Below are 20,813 nucleotides of genomic sequence, written 5' to 3' on the forward strand. Positions count from 1 at the left end.
AGCACACACATGATTAAAATGTAGAGTCTGTCAGATGAATGGTTAAGTGCACTGGGGAACAAATCAGTGGGGGACATGGACAGTATTGGAGGGCAGCAGGTGGCTCTCCTTGTTATCGGACTGTCAAGACCACAGCTGAGAGAATAGCTTAGTGAAAATCTGAAGGAAAGAGCAAGCCGTGCAGAGAACTGTTCCAGGCTGGAGAAAGTCAGTCTAAAGTTGGCGAGTGTTGCTGCACCCAAGTTGTGTGAGTTCAGATCAGGAGGAAGGCGTTATCCGGGAGCTTAAGTGAGCTAGGATCAGTTGGAAGCCTTTCAGCAGATGAATGGATTGCTGTGACTTAGATTATAGGGATAGATCTCATATTGTAAGCTATGTGTCTTCCACTTGAAGTAAGCCCTGGCGGAAGTCAACGTGCTGCCAACTGCTCCCCACTAGGATAAGAACAGGAATGTAGATGGACTCAGCACCCTGAGTAATACGGAGGGAGCAGTCTGCTGCACGGAGGAGCTGAGCATCAGCCGAGCAGAGTCCCGGGTTGTCCCATACGAGGTTGACCTAGAGCCTACCCTCGTGCACTCCCGCCTGGAACAGAAGCAGAACGTAAGGAAAAATGAACCTGGCCTAGAATGCAGTCATAGCCTGGGATGGATTTTTCTGAAAGTGAAAAGAGAAATCGAATACCTGGTAAATAGTTTCAATTTCTACAGGAGGCAGAAGGTGAAGGTACAGAAGATGATGAGGATATTGATGGCGATGAAAAGGACTTGATGAAAGAAAGAATCGCAAAAAAGTTAAAGAGGGACACAAGTGCAAATGTTAAATCGGCCGGAGGGGGAGAAGTGGAGAAGAAACCCGTGAGCCGCAGGTAAGGCAGCTGCTCTTAGAGCTTTGTTCTCTTCAGTGCTTCACTGAACTTCAGGTTGCACACTGGATTCAAGTGACTGTTTCTAATAACATTTTCATAATGGTTAGTCAGTACAACGCTTGCTAAACTGGCTTATTTAGGAACCTAAAAGAAAACAGACCAAGCTTCAGATAGCTATTGTAGCAGTGACTCTGAAGATGCCCTTCACAGCTTTCTGATCCCTTTGGAGAAAGGCTCTGTGCTTTTTTAGATACACAGGATGTTAGTTGGATGTGGAAAGTTACGTTTTTTTAGTCATAATAAGAACAGTAGTTTTTTTTTTTTTTCTTTTTTGGAAAACAGTTACTCATATACTTTAGGTAAGTAAAATTTGTCAAACTGGTACAAAAAAAGAAACAATCTGGGATATCATTTAAAATCTGATTTCCCAGGTATTATTCTTCCTAATCTGAGTGATGCCTTGAAAGAGATTCAGCAAATAAAAAAATTCACTCATAAAAATGTGTTGGGTTTTCTGACTCAGCATTTTCTTATGCATATCAGTTTAACTGACTCCTTTCTTTTGTGAGTCTGTTATTACAACTTCAGGCTATCTATTTTAAATAGCATTGCTTTTAAAAAAATGATAAGATTGTTTTATTCAAATAATCTTCCATGGGAGATAGGATAAATATAACCACATGTAAATGTCATTCTTTTTTCAAGATTATATTTCTCAGCCAGAATTAGGAAAACAACATTTTTTTTTTGCCTATCACTTTGCATAGCTCTTTTGGTTTCTTCCTTTGTATAATGAGAAATAAAAACAATTTCCAGTGGCAGGCAAGACACTGCCTTAAGATGCACATATCATATCAGAGTTTCTGCTTTGATTAAAGATAGAAGGCTGCAGAGCCCAATATCAGCTTTCTGCTGACGCAGACCCCGTGAGCCAGCTGTGCAGCCGAGACGGTGGGGTCCCTGTCACCCTTGGGAGGCAGCTGGGTGGAGAGCTTCACTCCTGGCTTCCGTCCAGCGCCGTCTGTCTCGTGATGGGCATTTGAGGAGTGAACCAGCAGATGGGAGCTCTCTGGATCTGTTTTTCTCTCTGTGTGTTTTTCAAATAATAAAAAAATTCAAATCATATCAAAGTCTTTAATGTAAAAAAATATGATTCTCAGTTTTAAGTCTGTGCAGTTATTTTATGATTCAAAAAGCAAAACAAAGGAAACAAGAAACCTGCAAGATTCTGAAAAAAAATTATAATGTGGTAAAAATAATGATTCCGTCTAAAGAAAAGTCACTATGTGTAAAACCGGTTTAGGGAATTGGTGCGAAATGATTTGTTCAAAAATCATTGCTGTGATACATACAGACTTTTCATCTCAGTGTGCTTGAAATACTCATTTCATTATCCTTTGTTCATTTTCTGTAGCAGTAGGATCAGAGACACCAGACTGGTTTACCAGCCTGTTAGACAAGAAGCCATTTTTCAAAGTAGAATTATACTAAAAATGTGTGGTATCACTTCCTTTGATAAGAAAACATCTGGAATCTGTGTAGCCCGGTTAACTTTAGATGTTAAACTTACAAGTTGTTTTATTGAGCATTTCATATTCAGGTTGGGGAATGGTACTTAACAATATACTTTTCAACAGATTTATATACAGTAGGATCTTTCCCAAATACTGAATTCTCAGCAATATCTCCAGTTGAGTCTTTAGAAAGTACTTATGGGTTCAGAAGAAAAAAAAATCCACAGCTCTTTCATGCTTTCCTTTTGGCTGTTCTGACCCATAGGATTCCTAGTCCTTTGCCCTTTTCGGTGTTTAAAATTAATTGTACTCCCTTCGCTCCCTTCCTTTCTTTCTTTTCCCTCCTCCAAATCTCCGTTCCTCCCTCCCTCCCTTCTTTCCTTCCTTTCTTCCTGTTCTTTCCTTCTTTGAATGGCAGTTACAGATTGTTGGAGAGACCAATCTTCCATTCACTCCGCAAATGCATAAATGGCCAGGGCTGGGCTAGGCAATAGACAGGAGCCTGGATGTCTGTGCGAGTCTCCCAGCATTGGTGCCAGGGCCCAAGGACTTGTCTTTCTCTGCTTTTCCCGGCACATAAGCAGGGAGCTGAATCAGAAGTGGAGAAGCCAGGCCTCAAATGAATGCCCATATTAGATGCTTGTGTTGCAGGCACAATGCTGACCCAGGCACTGTTTTCTTGTCTAGCTGACTGCCCACGCATATTCTTGAGTACTGGGTATTGCCCAGCAGCTGTGCACAAGTTTGTACCATGGGTTTCTATATTCCAGCCTTAGCTGCATCCCTGTTATTCATTCCCCACGTTATTTACTTCAAACACCAAGCTAACCCTCTCCGTGCATCATTTGGCTTCCTGTTCCTGTGAAGTAAGAGAAAACATGTATTTCTTACTCTTTCTGGTCTTACCCTTTGAGACCATTTTTTTACCACCTTCTGCTTTGCTTTAAAGAGGCACAGATGCCCCTACCCAGTCTAAATTATTCTGTTTTTATTTTGCCTTCAGTTTCTCTCTTCAGTCAGCCTTTCCTTCACCTTGTGACTGGACTGAAACTTCTCCCACCATTCAAGAGTAAGAATAAAGCCACTCTGTTTTATCTCCTCTTCCCGTATCCCTATTTCACATCTATTTCGAAAAAGCACATTATCCTCCATCACACCAATGAAACTGCTTTCCCTGTGTCCATCTAATTGACAGAGTCAAAGGCCTCTTTCCAGGTGGTTTCTCTGCTGAAGAAATTTTCTCTCTTCCCTTTTGAAACTCATCTCTCTTAAGAAACTCACTGTGTAAATTGTGACCCAAGTATTACTAGTATTACTAGTATTACTTGAGAACTTGCTAGAAATGCTGAGTGTCAGGCCCCACTGTACCTTTTGAATCGGAACCTACACTGGGTGATTTCTGTGTACAGTAGGTGAAGATTTGAGAAGCAGTCCTTTGGGCTGGTCATCATTTCCGTGTTGCTCCTGGGCGAGCAGGAGTCTACATCATGTTGGCTCTAGGGTGAGCAAGTTACTGTTTACATTCTCCAACTCCCCTGGGTGTGGTTGTTAGCGCCCTTCTCCCTCTTCTGCACTAGTGTGATACTTTTGTTTGTTTTCTTTGTGTTTTTATATTGCACTTTTCTAGAAGGTGGTGAATGTGTCCACTTAGGTTTGCTCCTTCAGTGTCAAATCTCATAGATATCCAAATACATTTTAACAACAAAAAGTAAATAAGCCTTTCTTGACAAGTCACTTCCTGCTCTAGGTCGCGCAGTGATGTGCCTGGACTTTCGCATATTATTCGTGGTGTTGGCCATGTGCTGTCCAATCTGAGCTTCTTTAGAGACGGTGCCTGATTTATGTTCTCAGAGCCTAATGTGATAATCGATTATTACATTTTGTGGAATAAACGGATGAATAAGCAAATGAATATGTCAAGCAGAGCTGACAGAGACAAGAGAGACCTCTTTAATCTACCGGCTCACTCCCCAAGTGGCCACAGTGGCCAGAGCAGAGCTGATCTGAAGCTGGAGCAAGAGCTCCTTCCACGTCTCCCACAGGGAGCGGGGACCAAAGGGCTTGGGCAGTCTTCAGCATCCTTCACGTACCATTGGCAGAGAGCTAAATTGGAAGTGGAGCAGCTGGGACACGAACCAGTTTCCAGAATGGGATGCCAGTGTTAGCTGGCAGAGGATTAGTGTGCTACCCGTTCCTGCCAGCCCTGCTTCCAATTGCATATTACATTCCTCAGATTGGGCAGGTGCCTGGGGAAGACCAACTTTAAAACATATTGGTGCCTGGGTCCACACCCACACATTCTGATCATAATGGTTTGAGCTAAAGCCTGGGCACATCCTGATTTTGCTTTGTGACTTCTAATTTAAGAAACTAGAAGCCCACATGATATGTTTGTGTGGGCTATATTTCAAAGTATACATATAACAAGTATAGAGCTTGCTAAAATTTTTATAAACCAAATTACCCCCATATCTATTACCTACATCAGGAAGTAGAAAATTGCTGTTGCCCAGCAAGTCCCCATTCTGGCTACTTCCTCTTACTGTCTTATCGTAACTTACTGTATTCCTAACTTCTACGTTAATTCAACACAGTGGTACTTAGGACAGCGCTTCTAATAGTCTAATATCCCTGAGGATTAAGATCCCTATTCCCCAACACACACATGACATGAGGTATAAAGTAGCAGAAGAGTGGAGGATATTTCATTGTCACCTCAGATCCTGAATGTTGGTTTTAACCTTGAAAAAGGTAAACATTTTGGCAATAAGTAATTTTAGAAAGACAAAAGTATGACAACAGGCCCCAGCACTGTTCAAGTTATTCAGAATTTTTGGTACGGAGCCATAAGAAAAAATTTTAAAACATCCAAGGTTATTTTAATTGTGCATCCGAGGTTAATTAAAAGTTTGAAATATTTATACTTTTCCTTATGGAAAAAGTTCCACTTTAAAATAAGAATCCTTTTTTGCCTGTAGGTGGAGCTCAGCCGCTGTAGGTTAGCCATGTAAACCAAATTGAGTTGTCTGCGCGTTTTTAGGATTTGAGAAATGATTCATAACAAGTGACTAAATGGTAAAACTAGAGGTAACAAGCACACCAGATATTAACAAAAATTAATGTGTTTTGTGATGATTATAGTCAGTACGGAAATGTGGTTTGTATAATAATTTTATCATCTCTAATTATAATTTTTCTGAATCAATTTCTTCATACTGAAATATAAATCGAAATCTTTACAAACTGTTAAAGCAGAGTCACTGAAGACAGTTGCTTTCAAGTTTAGCTAGACTGGTGTTTATGTGGCTGTTGGAGCAGGTTCTAGATTTACTGTCCATGTTCTACTTACCTATCACTTTTTAGGTGACTGTGGCACATTTCCTTTTTTATGAAGTAACTCTCTTATTTAGTAATGTTAAGTAAATTTTTGTTTTATTGATACTATGTGTTAGATTGACTGAATACACAATATTTGGTTGTAATGATAGCACCAGAAATTTAGATTTGAATAGAATATTGAAGTTAGTATTGAAGATCTTAGGAGTTAATTAATGTAAGGGATACTGCAGTCATAAATAATGTATTCATACCTGCTGAGGACTGATTAAATGCTAAGTTTAGTTTCTCTCATTTTCCTTATTGTGTTTGAAAAATGTAGTATATATTTCTTATGAAATTTTGGATAAGCCACCATGATTTATGGAGTTCTGAAATACATTAATCCTTCTCATGATATAGAGCAGTTTGAAAGACTTGTTGGAATAATTGCTGTAGAATCCCCCAAATTGGTTGTACTCATCTGATGTGCAGAAAACCTAGCACGGATTTTGAGGTCGTAGAAGAAAGAATGCATTTATTGCAGAACACGGAGTGGGAGCTTGGTGGTAGGGCTTGGCCCCAGGCTCTCTGAGGGCTCGGGGTGAGGGTCTCCTAGGCTTAGGGTGGCTGAGAGGTACGTGTTCTTGTTGTGTTTGCGTTTCTGATTGGTTGGCAGTGTTTGTAGCCCTCCTTTGGTTGGTCAACGATGCCATGCTCTTAGGGAACTGATATGAAGGTCAAGTGGGCATCCATGCAGGTAGTGGTGCTTTTGGTTCAGTGTGTGGCTGGTTGTATCACTGTCTCAATTCAGTGGGTTAAGTGGTTGATGATCTATCAGAAAGTAGGAGAGGATATATTTCAGCTGAGGAGGGAGGTTAGGAGACTGGGATCTAACCGGACCCAGCGTTTTCATTTGAAGAACTTAGTTTCAGTCTCAGAGAATTTTTGAGTCTTTTTATTCTTTGTGTTCCGGCTATGCTTACTTTTTGATTGGTGATCACACTTAGGAAGTATAGAATTATCCTTAACATATAACATTGGTTTATTTTATAAAATGCAAAACCATAGTTCAGTCTTTAAACTTCAGGCATTTTAAAAGCTGTATGTATTTTGTGATTACTGCATAAATACACTAACAAAGCTTGAAAATCCTACATTGTAACCAACCAAATTAAGACTTGGAGTCGACATATCTAGGCCGTGCCTCTTTTCATTTCACTAGAACATTTACAAGCAAGTACTGACTTTAACCAGATACAGCCTTTCTGCTTCCTTTCACCCTCGTTAGCCCCTGGGCATAAGACTGAAGGAAGCAGTGAAACAAAGACAGACTTGGGTAGGATCTATGCACCAAGAGATAGATCTCCAAATACAGAAAATTCACAGTTATTATTTCTTTGGTATGGAGTAGTGGTGTCCAAATAGATTTTCACAAAGTATTTGGTTTAAAAGCAGATATTAAGCATGCATAGAATTTAATAGGAATTTAATTTTTGTTATTTCCATGTTTTTCCCCACTCAGTGGTTCCACTCATAGAATACACCTTAGGCTTGTTGACAGTTGTTATGCAAGAACCACTGCAGGGAGACTCCAGGAAGTGGTTCTGACTGCAGATGTTCTTTGCTATGATTTAAATGTGACTACCAAAGTTAACTGGTTGGAAACTTACCGTTGCTACAGTGTTGAGATGTGGGGTTGTTAAGTCATGATCATCAATGGGTTAATGTGGGTTAGTTATTTTGGGAGTGGATTGCTGAAAAAAATGAGAGAGTTTGGCGCCTTACTTTTGACTTTGTGGGCTACATGCGCCTACATGTGTGCGATCTTGTCCTTGCGCTTTGCAATGTAGGGTGCTGGAGCAGAGACGTTCCTTGCCATTTGCAAACCCTCCAGTCATTGACATCCCTGTCTCTGGTATTTTATGAATTAGTCAGTCTCAAATATTCTGTCATAGCAGCACAAGACAAAGTTATGTTGAGTTAAAAATTTGTAACAATTGATGCATTTTATAAGTGTTCTTATCATGTATGTTATATTAAGTAGGCAATATCTATTTCAGAAAAAGATCCAAACACCATGTTGAAAATGAATTTGCTATTTTCATAGTCAAGGACAAATATCAGGAACTCATATGTATATCCCTAATGTTAGAATAATAAAGTTTTGGAACAGTGTTTAAAAGGAATTACATTTTAGTAACATTAAACTCAGTTATTTAAATTAGTGCTGTGTAGCCTTCCAGTGTACTCTGGAAAGTTAGCTTTGTTGCTTTACATTTTATGATTAAATATATACTGCTTGGCATTTATGGTAGGCTTCCATTTTTCTTCCGTTTGGATCTTTAAGGCTAGCATTCTGGTAATCTTGACAAACCTGTGTCTTGGATTGTTTGAAATAAAATACCACGTTTAAAATTCTTAGTCAGTTCATTGAGGACCAGTTAATCCATATCCAAGGACTTGCCTTCAAAATAAAAATAAAAAAAAAAATAAATAAAACCTTGAACTTCAGTCATATGCTAAAGAAATATGACAACCCTGCTGGTTTTACAATTAGATTTTGTATGGTAGACAGGAAGCAGTAAAATGTGGAAGGGTCTCCTGTCAAAATGGAGAAGTATTTGCATTTCTTTGGAATGTGTTGATTTGTATTTCCCTGGAGAGCTACAGTCTATTGATCTTAGAGCATGTATTCGTTATGAGGAACGGAGCTGTGCGTCGGAAAGGCAGCTCTGGATCTAACGCGTGGGAAAACATTCTTTGCTCATCATTGGACGAGGTGTTCTCTGTCCGCGAACTAATACAGTCATGTCAGATTTGGAAATACTCATTTGTTTCTCTGCTTTCCAAAGGCTGTATACACTTCCCAAATTTACACATAAATGAACTTGACAAGTATAATTTGAGATTAAAAAAAAAAAAGAGGGGAGAGAGACAAGGGCTACCCAAGGTGCTGCCAAGTGCTGCTTTATTTTGTACCAAGTTGAAAGCCCGTGCAGTCATGTCGGGGAGAAGTCATAGCGATGGCGTAGTTGCTGCCTTGACCCTCTCTCCACCTGCCCGCTTCAGAGCTGTGCCACCCTTCAGATTTCACTGCACTTTTACACGATCCTTGAATGCCTCCTTTGTCCCAGGTAGTATCCTAGGTCCCAAGATAACTGCTACCGGTAAACCTCAGTCTCTCTTTCAAGTGGCTTAATGTCTAGTCAAAAGAGGTACTCGTAGCGAGGGAAGGCAGTGCAGTGCTGCTGTCCTCCACTGTGAAGCCCTGTACTTTGCCGCATCAACTGTCTGCCTCTGCTTGAATCCTCACAACACAGCTACAAACTGTAATTTATCCCATGTCTTGAAAATAGCAGAGTTAGTCCTTGAACCTGCCTTAACATTTTTAAAAACTATTTGTTGATTTTTTTCTCGGAAAGTCATATATAAAGAGAGGAAGATCTTCAGTCGGCTGATTCACTCCCCAAGTGGTCGCAATGGCTGGAATGGATGAGCTGATCCGAAGCCAGGAGCTTCTTCCAGGTCTCCCATGTGGGGGCAGGTTCCCAAGGCTTTGGATCGTCCTCCACTGCTTTCCCAGGCCACAAGCAGGGAGCTGGATGGGAAGCTTGGCTGTCGGGGCACGAAGCAGTGCCCATATGGGATCCCAATCCGTACCAGGCGAGGACTTTAGCCACTAGGCTATTGCACCAGGCCTTTGAACCTGTTTTAGTCTGACCCGTCTATAGATCACAGAGAACTGGCCAGGACTCAGTCGTGGGCGTCAAGGTGAAGACAGACAAGCAAGATCTAACCAAGGTGGCATCTATGATGATGACTTTCAGAGATAATACAGATATAGAATTATCAAGACTTGCTGACAAATTAGCGATAAGATACCTGAAAGAAAAGGATGTATTCTCAGTGACTCCTTGGCCTCTGGTTTGGATGCATGGCGAGACAGCCATGATCACACTCACACAGGAGAGCTGCAAGTTGCTATTGTTCTTCTCTCATTTCTTTCTTTTTTTTTAAGATTTATTTCTTTTTATTGCAAAGTCAGATACATATCGAGAGGAGGAGAGACAGAGAGGGAGATCTTCTGTCTGATTATTCACCCTAAGTGGCCACAATGTCCAGAGCTGAGCTGATCCGAAGTCAGGAGCTAGGAGCTTCTTCCAGGTTTACATGGAGGTGCAGAGTCCCAAGGCTTTGGGTCGTCCTCAACTGCTTTCCCAGGCCACAAGCAGGGAGCTGGATGGGAAGCTGGGCCGGCGGGATTAGAACTCGTGCCCGTATGGTTTCCCAGTCTTACAAGGCAAAGACTTTAGCCACTAGGCCACCGCACCAGGCCCTATTTATTTGTTTTTATTGCAAAGTCAGATATACAGAGAGGAGGATAGACATAGAGGAAGATCTTCCATTTTGTTTCACTTTCCAAGTGGCCACAACGGCCAGAGCTGCGCTGATCCAAAGCCAGGAGCCTCGAGCTTCTTTTGGCTCTCCCATACAGGTACAGGGTCCCAAGGCTTTGGACCATCCTCAACTTTTTTCCCAGGCCACAGGCAGGGAGCTTGATGGGAAGAGGGGCTGCTGGGATTAGAACTGGGGTTAGAATCCTGGTGTGTGCAAGGCAAGGACTTTAGCCGCTAGGCTACTGTTCAAGGCCCCTTCTCTTATTTCTTGTTTTGTTAGTCCATTTTGATGTATGTCAGTGTCCCTAGAGCAATCTTATGCTAAATTGTTTCTTATTCCATTGCTTTATTGGTAACTTTAGGTTACCAGTTGTCGCTGCTGCCCAGAACCCCCAAGAGCGTGCCGGAAAGCTGGAACCACAACCGGACCCGTTATTGCCAAAAGCAGCTGCATTTAAATTCTTTTTTTTTTTTTAAAGATTTATTTTTTTTTATTGGAAAGGCAGATATACAGAGAGGAGAGACAGAGAGGAAGATCTTCCGTCCAATGATTCACTTCCCAAGTGAGCGCAACGGTCAATGCTAAGCCAGGAGCCTCTTCTGGGTCTCCCGCGTGGGTGCAGGGTCCCAAAGCTTTGGACCGTCCTCGACTGCTTTCCCAGGCCACAGGCAGGGAGCTGGATGGGAAGCGGGGCTGCGGGGATTAGAACCGGCGCCCATATGGGATCCCGGGTGTGCAAGGCGAGGACCTTAACCACTTGCGCCACCGCGCCGGGCCCTGCATTTAAATTCTTATCTCCTCTGCTCCTGTCCCCATTGGTCTAAGCTTTCCTCCCCGCTTCTTTGGCCGGCCCTCTTTCCGCCACCCTTCCTCCTGTTTTTCCCATACTTTCCCCATCTCCTTTCTGCCACCCTTCTTCCCACCCCCCAGTGTTTTTCATCTGTCTGTCCTAGTCTTCGTCCTGTCCACCTGTACGTCTTGTCCCTCGTCGTCTTCGTCCCCTGCCTAGCTTTTATTGGCTACTTTTATATCGTTCTCTACCAATCACTTCTCCCAGTGGGTCCACTTGGCGCTACGTGACAGGCCAGTCATCACAGCAAGGGCATTAGCCTATCCCTGTGACTTCCTTTTTACCTGCTGGCGAGACCCTGGGCCAGCCGCCATCTTGCAATGGCCCCTTCTAAACCCAGGAGTGGCTTTAGCACCCCGCTCCTCACAACCAATGGTATGAGAACAGATAACCTCAAATCGCAGCTTAAAACAACTGTTTTCTTGCTCAGGCTCTCTCCTGGTAGGCGCAATGGACTTGAGGGTCCAGAAGGAAGGAACAGACCCTCTCTAGGACATACGATTCCCAGGCAGTGGGAAAAGAGTTATGGCTGAATCATATGCTAGCTCTTCAAGCTTCTGCCTATCATTTCAATGTTTTATAAGTCAGAACAAGTAATGTGGATAACCCCAATGTTAATAGGGAGAAAAAGTACAAATAAGCCTTTTACAGGGAAGAGCAGGGAACAGTTGTGAACAATAGTGCAATCTGTTATCATCTGTGGCTTAACCAGGGATTACTGTAGCTAACCATGACTTTGTCAAAAAGTAGTCATTATCTTCCTGGAATCTTCCTTGCCCTCTGAAGGCAGAGCCATCCTCAACAACAGGCGAGCATCTGTTAGGCTGGGGAAGATGCCGCTGCAGACACCCACATTCCATAACAGAGTGAGTTAATGCCTGGGCTGTACTTCTGAGCCAGTGTCCTAATAATGCAAATCCTAGGAGGTAGCAGGTGATGGCTCAAGCAAGTGGCAAATCTAGAGTGAGTTCTGGATTTTTGCTTTGACCTGGCCCAGCCTTCATTGTTGATGGGCATTTGGGGAGTGAACCAGCAGATGGAAGATCTCTCTCTGTCTTTCCCTACCTTTCAAATGAAATGAAAATAGCAATGAATCGATTGTAGAAAATAATGAAGATAACATGAGCATTATTGTCACAGATTTTAAAAAGAAGAATGTTGGGGCTGACATGTGACATAGCAGGTTAAGTTGCGGCCTCAGCATGGGCATCCTGTGTGGGTACCGGTTCAGGGTCCAGCTGCTCTGCTTCCAATCCAGTTCTCTGTCTGTGGTTAGGGCAGAAACAAAAGATGACTGAAGTGCTTGAACACCTGCCACCTGTGGGTGATACCTGGATGAGGCTCCTGGCTGCTCCTGGCTTTGGCCTGGCTGACCCCTAGCTGCTAGCCATTGCAAGTGGAAGACCTCTCACCCTCTCCCCCACAATCCCTGCTCTCTGTCATTCTTTCCAATAAGTAAATACATCCTTTAAAAAAAATGTTTCAGTTCCTAATTATAAGACTTTCAACAATAGTACTACTCTTTACACAGGGGGTAAAGAAGACCTCCAAGGACATCTTCCCCAACTTTCAACACAAGATACAGAAATACTTCCTGTGTGTGTTACAATCGAGTTATAACTTCTCTGCTAGTCACCTTAAGGATGTTCTGACTGTGGGAAATACAAACCCACTCACATGAAGCAGCAGGGAAATTGCCTGGGGTCCAGATGAAGAACACCAGTCAGTCCTCGCAGGTTGTCACAAAGTTGTGTTTTCTCCCTTCCAGCGCAGCATTTGCAGTCTGTCTGCTTCTCGCCTTGGGGCTCGATTCTGTGCTTTCCGTTCAGCCCTTCACATGTAACAGAAGACAAAGCCTTTGTGGCATAGCTTAGCTCAGGTGCTCACCTGGTCATGGCATTGATGATAGTGCATATAAGGAGCCTGGATCCTTGAAATCGTTGAGGAAACTACTTCTCCAACTTGAACCGGCCTTGTCTGGGGCGTTTTCTCCCTGGCATCAAGTAGCTTTTAAGTTGTTCCAGACATATTTTCGGGGTCGCTGTTAACTTCATGCAAGTTCAGCCTAACTGGTAGGACTACTTCCCACCGGACTGTCCTCTGAAATGGAAACAAGGGCACTGGGAAATGAGGACTGGTTCCACAACTCCTTGTAGTTTTCTTAGTTGATTTTCTTCTTTTCTCCTGGAAGACAATCATATTGGTTTGAATACTCAACGTCTTCACCCCACCCCCTTTTCCACTGAAAAAACAAGAGGAATGAAAGGATTTGCTGATTTGCCACCGCTAGCTCTATCACTGCGCCTGTGGATCCATATGGTTGTAGCAGTGGCAGCCCAGTCATGCTGGGGCATGGTCCTTATGCCCTTTCACTTTTCCACCTGCTGTGGCCTGTGTTTGTTCATGTTTTGCTCACTGTAGACCAGGTGTGTTGTTCCTGCTGATCCACAGACCCACCTAGCTAATTCACCCTTCAGACCTGTGCGCTGGGTGGGTCCTCAGCTTGAAACTCTTTTCTCAGAGACTGTAGAAATCATTCCTCCTTTTCATTTAGTTGCTTGCTCAAATACCGTCTTAACAGAGGCCTTTTCAGACTGTACAGTTTAAAGTAGCTGCCTGCATCCCTCCTCAGAGGACGTATCCAAGTGGCTGAAGGACAGATTTGTACAATATGTTTTACTTTTATGAAATACTTGTATTAAGACCTATTCCCTTCAAAAAATAATAATGAAGAAGAAGAAAAAGAAAAAATCAAGCATGTGCTTTAGAAATGAGTTTTTCTGCACAGTTCCACCACTTCTTAGAATCAACACCTAATATAAGTGCTTCATAAACATTAATTTTGTAAATGAGTTGATATTATCTTAATTTGTTCTAGTGAATCTTTGCTGTTAGGTTAAAAGTAGCTACAGCATGAACTACTTAATAATGACCTACTCTAACAGGGAACTCATAGACACTATCAGTTATTTCATATCTTACTGCCCATTGACATGTTAGCAATATTTAATGTGTCCCCTCAATGAACACATATTTAATGTGTCCCCTCTACTTATTCTTTATTATTTAGGTATGTGTCTCAATTCATTCCATTTATTTGTGCATGTGTATCAGCTTCCGTATGCTTATCATTTAAATGCACCTGCATTTGTGAATGCGAAGCTGTCAGTGCTATTTCCTTTTATACTTTGAAGCATAGCAGCAGTTGGGTACATTTTTAAAATATAGATTTGAAAATTCTCTTTTCTACTTAAATTTCTAAATAGCCTTAGTACATTCTTATGTTTTTGCTAGTTCTTAATTTTGTGTTGTGGATGTTGTCTACTTTCCATTTCTAAATGTATGTTGTTTAGCTGCCTCTTTGGAATTATCTTGTTTAAACAGGCTCAAAAGTAAATACATAGCAATTGGCTGTTTTGTATTTTTACTAAAGTAATTTTCTTATGGTCAAAGGCATAAATGAACTGAAGTTGCTTAATCGCTTCTCTTTAATTTATATTTCCAATTAACTCTTGAAATCCATTAGACCAAAGATATGCATGTACTCAGCTGATAGGAAGTTAAATTTGTTCTTTGCTGAATATTTGATTTTGTCAGTTTTAAGAAAAAGAATGTTTTCTTAGCTTTGAAAGTTATAAAATAACTTCCTGCCAATTTCCTCTTCCTTTTAGATAAGCATCTAGATTTTGTCTTATTAATCATTACAAATTAATAGAATATTTCCAGATATGCTTGTTTGTTCTGAATGTTGACAGTAACTTGAACTATCTTAATGACAGGCTTTCTTGAAGGGGTTGGAAACCCTTGGCTTGGCTTCAAAGTGTTCAGGTAGGCAATGTAGAGCTGAGGCAAAGAATGGAGTGTTAATAGGTCCTTGTATTTTATATCTGGCTTGTGTGTTAATACTGACTGAGGTGAAGTTTAGGTACACTTGCTTAGGTACCTCAAAGAAAAAAAGGGGCTGACCCATGAAAGTACATGAATTAAGAGAGAGGGAGAGGATGTTTAATCCTGATGGTGTGTGGAGAGCAGCCTCAAAACTGAAAGCCAGCTTAACCTGGCAGAGTTATGAAACAGCTTTATTCTCATTGCTGCATCTAAGCGGGGATTTTTCAGTATCCTAGTGAAGCTTTAAACATGTTTGTTATGTTCCTTTTATTGTTTCAGCCTAGGCAGTGTTGCATGGAAAGAACGTTTCAACAAAATGTGCTTACATTTTAGTAGATAATTAAAGGGCTTTGCTCATAGTTTTTGTAGCCAATCAGTGATGAAAAGACACTTTACCTAACCTTTCCCTACCTGCAGTCAGCGTAAATAAAGATGAATGAAAACAGAAGTTGGAATGTATTTTAGTTTTCATTGCTACACTCAGATGTTTACAGACAGCCACGACTCTGCTTTATGGAGACAGCAATAGAGCCCCTTGTCCTAAGCCAGCTAGGTCCTGGCTTGCTTGCTTTCCCTCCTTCACTTCATTGTTGCTTCTTTCCTTCCTTCTTTTCTTCCTTTTTTTCCGTTCTTCCTTTCCTGTTTCTCATTCTGCAGAAAGACACATAGCGAGAGACAAGCACTGAGAGAACTCCCCTCTGCTTGGTTCACTCCCCACTTGCCCCAACAGCTGAGTGGAGGCTGGGACTCAATCCAGATCTGCCCGTGGAGGGAGGAACAGTTACGTGAGCCCTTGTGGCTGCCTCCTGGGATCAGCAACAGGAGCTAAGCATGGAGACCATAGAACACAAAGTGGGAGACAGGCCTCTAGCTGCAGGAATGAATACCCACTTCTAAGCTATGTCAGTGCACTGTAATTATCAGTGGGGGAAAGTGGACAAAACACCTTTGAATAGTACTTAATGGGCTGCAGCAAAAACTGAGCACCTAGGCTTTTGACTTTCAGAAAGGGATTCTAAATCAGACCTTGTCGAATAGCACCAACACTGCTTTGGGTCTTTGGTGTTATAGTCATAATATGAGAATGTTTTAATTTGTAATATTTAGGGTAATATACAGCTTTTGGCTATATCTAAAACCTTTTGACTTATTATATCAAAGTCCTTTCTATGAGACACTGATAAATGGTGTTTATCTCAACAAAAAACATAGAAGACACATTTGCATAAGGGAAAATATGCCTTTTTTCTTTCAAAATTTGACTAATTTGAGACTGTTGAAAGATCATGCTGTATTTGTCTCTGAACAGTTTTTTAAATCAATGTCATAACTGCTGAAGATTATTACAGACAAATACCACCTGAATTAGGTTAAAGCAGAATGCAAACAGATAAAACCTCTTCAAGCTGCAAAGCAGAAATAGAAATAGACTAAGGCGGAAGGATGCGCCCCCTGTGGGTGCTGTAAGGATCAGAACAACCTGGTTTTCAAGAAGAGCAACTGATCGGCCCTACTGTTGCATGCTAGGACAGAATTTGTTCACTCCACATGGCTTGGGTTTTGCCTGAGTTAATTTTGTTGCTGTTATATTTCTATTCTGATTCTTAGAAGAATATTTCTTTTTATAGAGAATTTCATACCTTTAAAGCTTTAAGAAAAATTAAAAGAAAGATGACTAAAAAATAGACCAATGAAACAGTACCCATTTCAGAAATAGACCTGTGCAAACACAGTCAGCTAGTTTTCTGACAAAGATCCAAAGACAGTTGGGCTGAAAATGGTAGACTTTTCAACAAATGATGCTGAAACAATGGGAAGTCTGTATGCAGAAAAGCACAATGAACCTTGATCTATATCTCACACTTTATACAAAATGAACTCATACTGGATCATAAACCTCAATTTGAAATGTAAAGCTATTTAGTTTCTAGAAGAAAACAGAGTTGCATTATGAAAGTTGGTTTGAGAGTGTTTTGTTTTTTCTTTTTGACACAAAAGCGCAATCCCTTGACAACATTTAAAGCCCTTAACCCTGCAGAAGACACATTAGGGGAAAAGATGAGTTATTGGAGGGGAGAGTAATATTTGTGAGTTGTGTATTTGTTAAAAGATTTGCATGCCATTTGAAAAATCATCCAGGAAGGCAAACAGATATTTCACCAAGAAGGTAAATATTAAACATAAAAATTTGTTAATATTCTCTGAGATGGCCATTATTGTTAGTAAAAAAAAAGGGGGGGGAGAGGCTTAAAATTTCCTATATTGAGACTTCTGATTTCAGCACATCATGAATAAACAGCTAGAAGGACAATTTAAAGCTTACTTAACATAAAAGCCTGAAGCCTACTCATTTCTCTCTGCAGTGGACCTACAGCCTGCGGTGTTCATGCTGACTCAGTTTTGGTTTTTGCAGAAAATGCTGCAATTGCTTCGCTTAATCTAGGAGCAAGGGAGTGTGGGAAAGATGGTGAAGATACAGAGTTTGCTAACATCCCCCCAGTTGTGCTTTCAAACTTCGGTCTAGTCAGTATTGCTCTCCCAGAAATGGGCGATCTGGGATCTCAAAAGAATGTTTCATGCAACTGCAATATAACATCTCCCCTGAGATGAGGCTTTAAGAACGAGATAGTAGGACGGTGTATCAGGGATGCAGATAATAGATACAGGAGATAAATAAGAGCTTGATATCCTGGTACTGCAAGAATTCCTGTACACATGGCTTTGTGTCTACAGGAATTCCAGAGGAAAAAGTTAAGGATTTTTAACAGGGGCTGGGTATAGTACGGGCCTTCTAGAGCAATTTGGAAATTGGACTCTGCCCTTTCAGTGGCGTAGAGTAACAGTCATTTAGAATTGAAAACTGATGATGAGTAGGTTTTGTTTTGGAGTGATGACTATTGAAACAATATAGAAAATAAGCTGCAAGGAGCCAAGTTTAGAGAGATGAAAACTTGAACTGAGACAACATTATTTTTCCTAGGTAACTTGCATTATATAATCACTTTTGCAAACACCTACAATATTCATTGCTAGATTCAGTGATAAAGATACTACCCTTTACATGGTGCAGTCCGCACTCAAACACACACACACACACACAACCCTTATTGCCATCTGTATGCAATGCACTCTATATAAAACTAAAGTTCAGAGGGAAAATGCAAGAGCTTCATGGACCAAAGAGATTAATTTTGACTATGGATCAGGAAGTCCACATGTATGCAAGCAGATACCATTAATACTATGTCTTAGAGAGGGGTTAGAGTTTGAATGAGAGGAAATGGGTGGGAAAGGGAATTTCCAACAGAGGAAACTGAGAAAAGTACAGGGTGTATTTGAGCAACACTTCGTTGTAATTAGGGGAGTGGATATAGCTGGAAATAAAGCTGGAAAGATAGATTGGGACCAGATCATGAAAAACCTCCCAGGGTAATAAAGTGTAAACATAATTCACTTTGCTTTATTTATTTGCTAGTTCAGGGTGCAGCTAAACATGGATCAGCTTTTTCAACTAAAGTGAAATCAGCCTGAAAGATTCAAAGCTGGTTGAATATTGGACTTCTACAGCTTTTATAGAGGAGAAATGCGAGTTAGGAAGGTTTAATGAGATTGCGCTATTAGATAATTGTGTGACTTACCTTTTTATAACTTGAAAGTGAGTGCCCAATTTCTGTAGTAAATGAAGCTGTGGGTTTTGGAGAGAAATGAACCTACATAGTGACAGAATAAGCACGAATTTTATTTCTAACACAGTGCTAAAAATTTGTTACAGTGTTGGTTACTCAAATTTAACGAAGCCTTTTATCTGTGAAGACTGGAATCCGATGACTGGAAATGAGATCTGAGTGAATTAATCTTTCAGAATCTGTTCCCACAGCTGTAAAATGTGATCAAGGCTGCGTTTCTTATCTTCTGTGGGGTTTGATAATGTCAGCTGAAATAATGTACGTGAGACTGCGAGATGCCATCGATGGCCTGTGGTTGAAGACTTTCAATTTGTCTCTGATGCCTACCCTCACTTAGCAACTGTAGAGTGTTCAATTTTTGATAACTTATTCTGTCCATGGCACACTTCAAAGCAAGTGACAAGTAACTTGTCTGGTAATGCTATATTTAAAGAGTGTGATAGTGGTGAAGGGGAAGAAAAACCCAATTCCTTCGGATGGTTTAGGAAGAAAAGCCTACATTGGAAATGAGGAGCTCCTGTCCTCCAGAGGCATGTGGGCTCTCGCGCATTCCTTGTTCCTTTGTCGGCTCCAGAGAATGTACTCTGCATCAGATGCTGTCACCGCCTGAATCGTCATCTGTAAAGCACAGGCACATAAAATTACTTAACAAAATAATGTGAGGTGAAGCAGTTTTCCTGGAGGTGTGTTTTAAGGCACACTGCCAACAGACAGAAGTCAAACTGCAATCAGTTAAATGTAGGCAGGTTAGTTTATTTGTTGTGTTTTGCCTAAAGCCTTAATACTATTCATATTTCACTTTTTAAATTTGTTTACTTTTTTTAAAAGAGTTATTTATTTTTATTGGAAAGTCAGTTTTACAGAGGAAAAGAGAGACAGAGTGAAAGATCTTCCATCCATTAATTCACTCCCTAAGTGGCCGCAGTGGCCGGAACTGAGCCGATCTGAAACCAGGAGCCAGGAGCTTCCTCTGGGGCTCCTATGTGGGTGCAGGGTCTCAAGGCTTTGGCCGTCCTCGACTGCTTTCCCAGGCCACAAGCAGGGAGCTGGATGGGAAGCAGGGCCACCGGGATACAAACCGGTGCCCACATGGGATCATGGTTGAAGGTGAGAAGTTTAACCACTGGACTACTGTGCAGGTCCAGTTTGAATGTTTATTTGAAAAAAAATCATAAGTATCTTTGAGAATATCTTGTTTATAATAAAAAAAATTGTTATGGCAGGTTCATAAAACAAAAATAGCATGTATCTACTACAAATGTGATATAAACATGTTCACTTAAGGAAACAAACTTAAAAGATAACACTCTTAACCTAGCCAGTGTGTGCAACTCTTTTGTTTTGGAAATATAAATGTCCCTGTTGAAAATACAGTGATATTTATTGCTTCGCTTTATTTTTCCAGTGTTTGTCTTTTAATTATAGCACTTACAGAAACACTTCAAATGTTACAACAGAAAACAAAGCAAAAGTGTCACTTGTAAAAGCAACATGTTCGTAATAAAACTGCCTTACTCTTAGCATTGTGATTTTATTGAATATTTACAGTATTAGCATTTGAGCATGCTAAGGGTTTTAAAATACAGTTTGGAGAAGCTCGACTTGGCAGTGGGAGTAGGGGCCTGAAATCTAGATCCACTCACTAGACTTTCTGTGCTGGTGGAAGCCATGCCAGTGCCAAGGGAGCAAGGCCTTTGTCATTAGTAAGTGTAGTGTTCTTTTCCAAGTAACATGCCCTAGCTTGGGAGCATCTTTCTAATTCAAGAAAAAGTGCCTCCTGTGCCAACCTGTGAATAAATGTGAGAAGTCAAACCAAGTCAGCAGATAGGTGGAACAGCACGTGTTCCCAGAGGTGCCACTACGGTGGCCTAGCGTGGCAGAATATGGAAGTGTGCTTGAGTATAGCATGATGCGATGGAAAAGGCTCCGTGGAGAGTTTAGAAGCAAGGGCTTCAGTTCTTGTGTCTCTTTTTTCTGTTTGACCTTGGGTATCCTTCTGTTGAAAATGCAGGAATGGAACTACCTGCTATCATTAAGAATCGTGTCTAGCTGCCAGCTTCTAGGCGAGTAGTACGTATCTGACTGCCTTGTACTCGTTCCATTTCTCAGTTGGACAAGGACAAAACCAGTTGTGTTTTCATTTTTCACTCAGTTGAGTTTCAAATATTTCCACGTGGCTTCATTTTTGAGGTATGGGTTATTAAGAAGCATGTTGCTTAATTTCCAGTGTTCGGGAATTGTCTGGGGTTGTTGTTATTGTTACTGAAAGCTAAGTTGACATTCTTGTGGTC

At 41.1% G+C, this 20,813-nt stretch overlaps 1 protein-coding gene across 2 annotated transcripts in view; it reads left to right on the forward strand.

The window, feature by feature from the left end:
• Positions 1-20,813, forward strand: part of CWC27 (CWC27 spliceosome associated cyclophilin) — a 202,829-nt gene that overhangs the window by 30,652 nt on the left and 151,364 nt on the right. The window contains exon 10 of one of the 2 annotated variants that reach the window (XM_040977600.1): positions 696-868. In XM_040977600.1, coding sequence (XP_040833534.1) covers positions 696-868 — 173 coding nt within the window. The remainder of the gene's footprint in view (positions 1-695; positions 869-20,813) is intronic. The other variant, XM_040977599.1, reaches the window with a different exon arrangement.

The sequence above is a fragment of the Ochotona curzoniae genome, unplaced genomic scaffold (assembly GCF_017591425.1).
Source record: "Ochotona curzoniae isolate NIBS_2020 unplaced genomic scaffold, NIBS_Ocur_1.0 contig_2754, whole genome shotgun sequence".
Lineage (NCBI taxonomy): Eukaryota > Metazoa > Chordata > Mammalia > Lagomorpha > Ochotonidae > Ochotona > Ochotona curzoniae.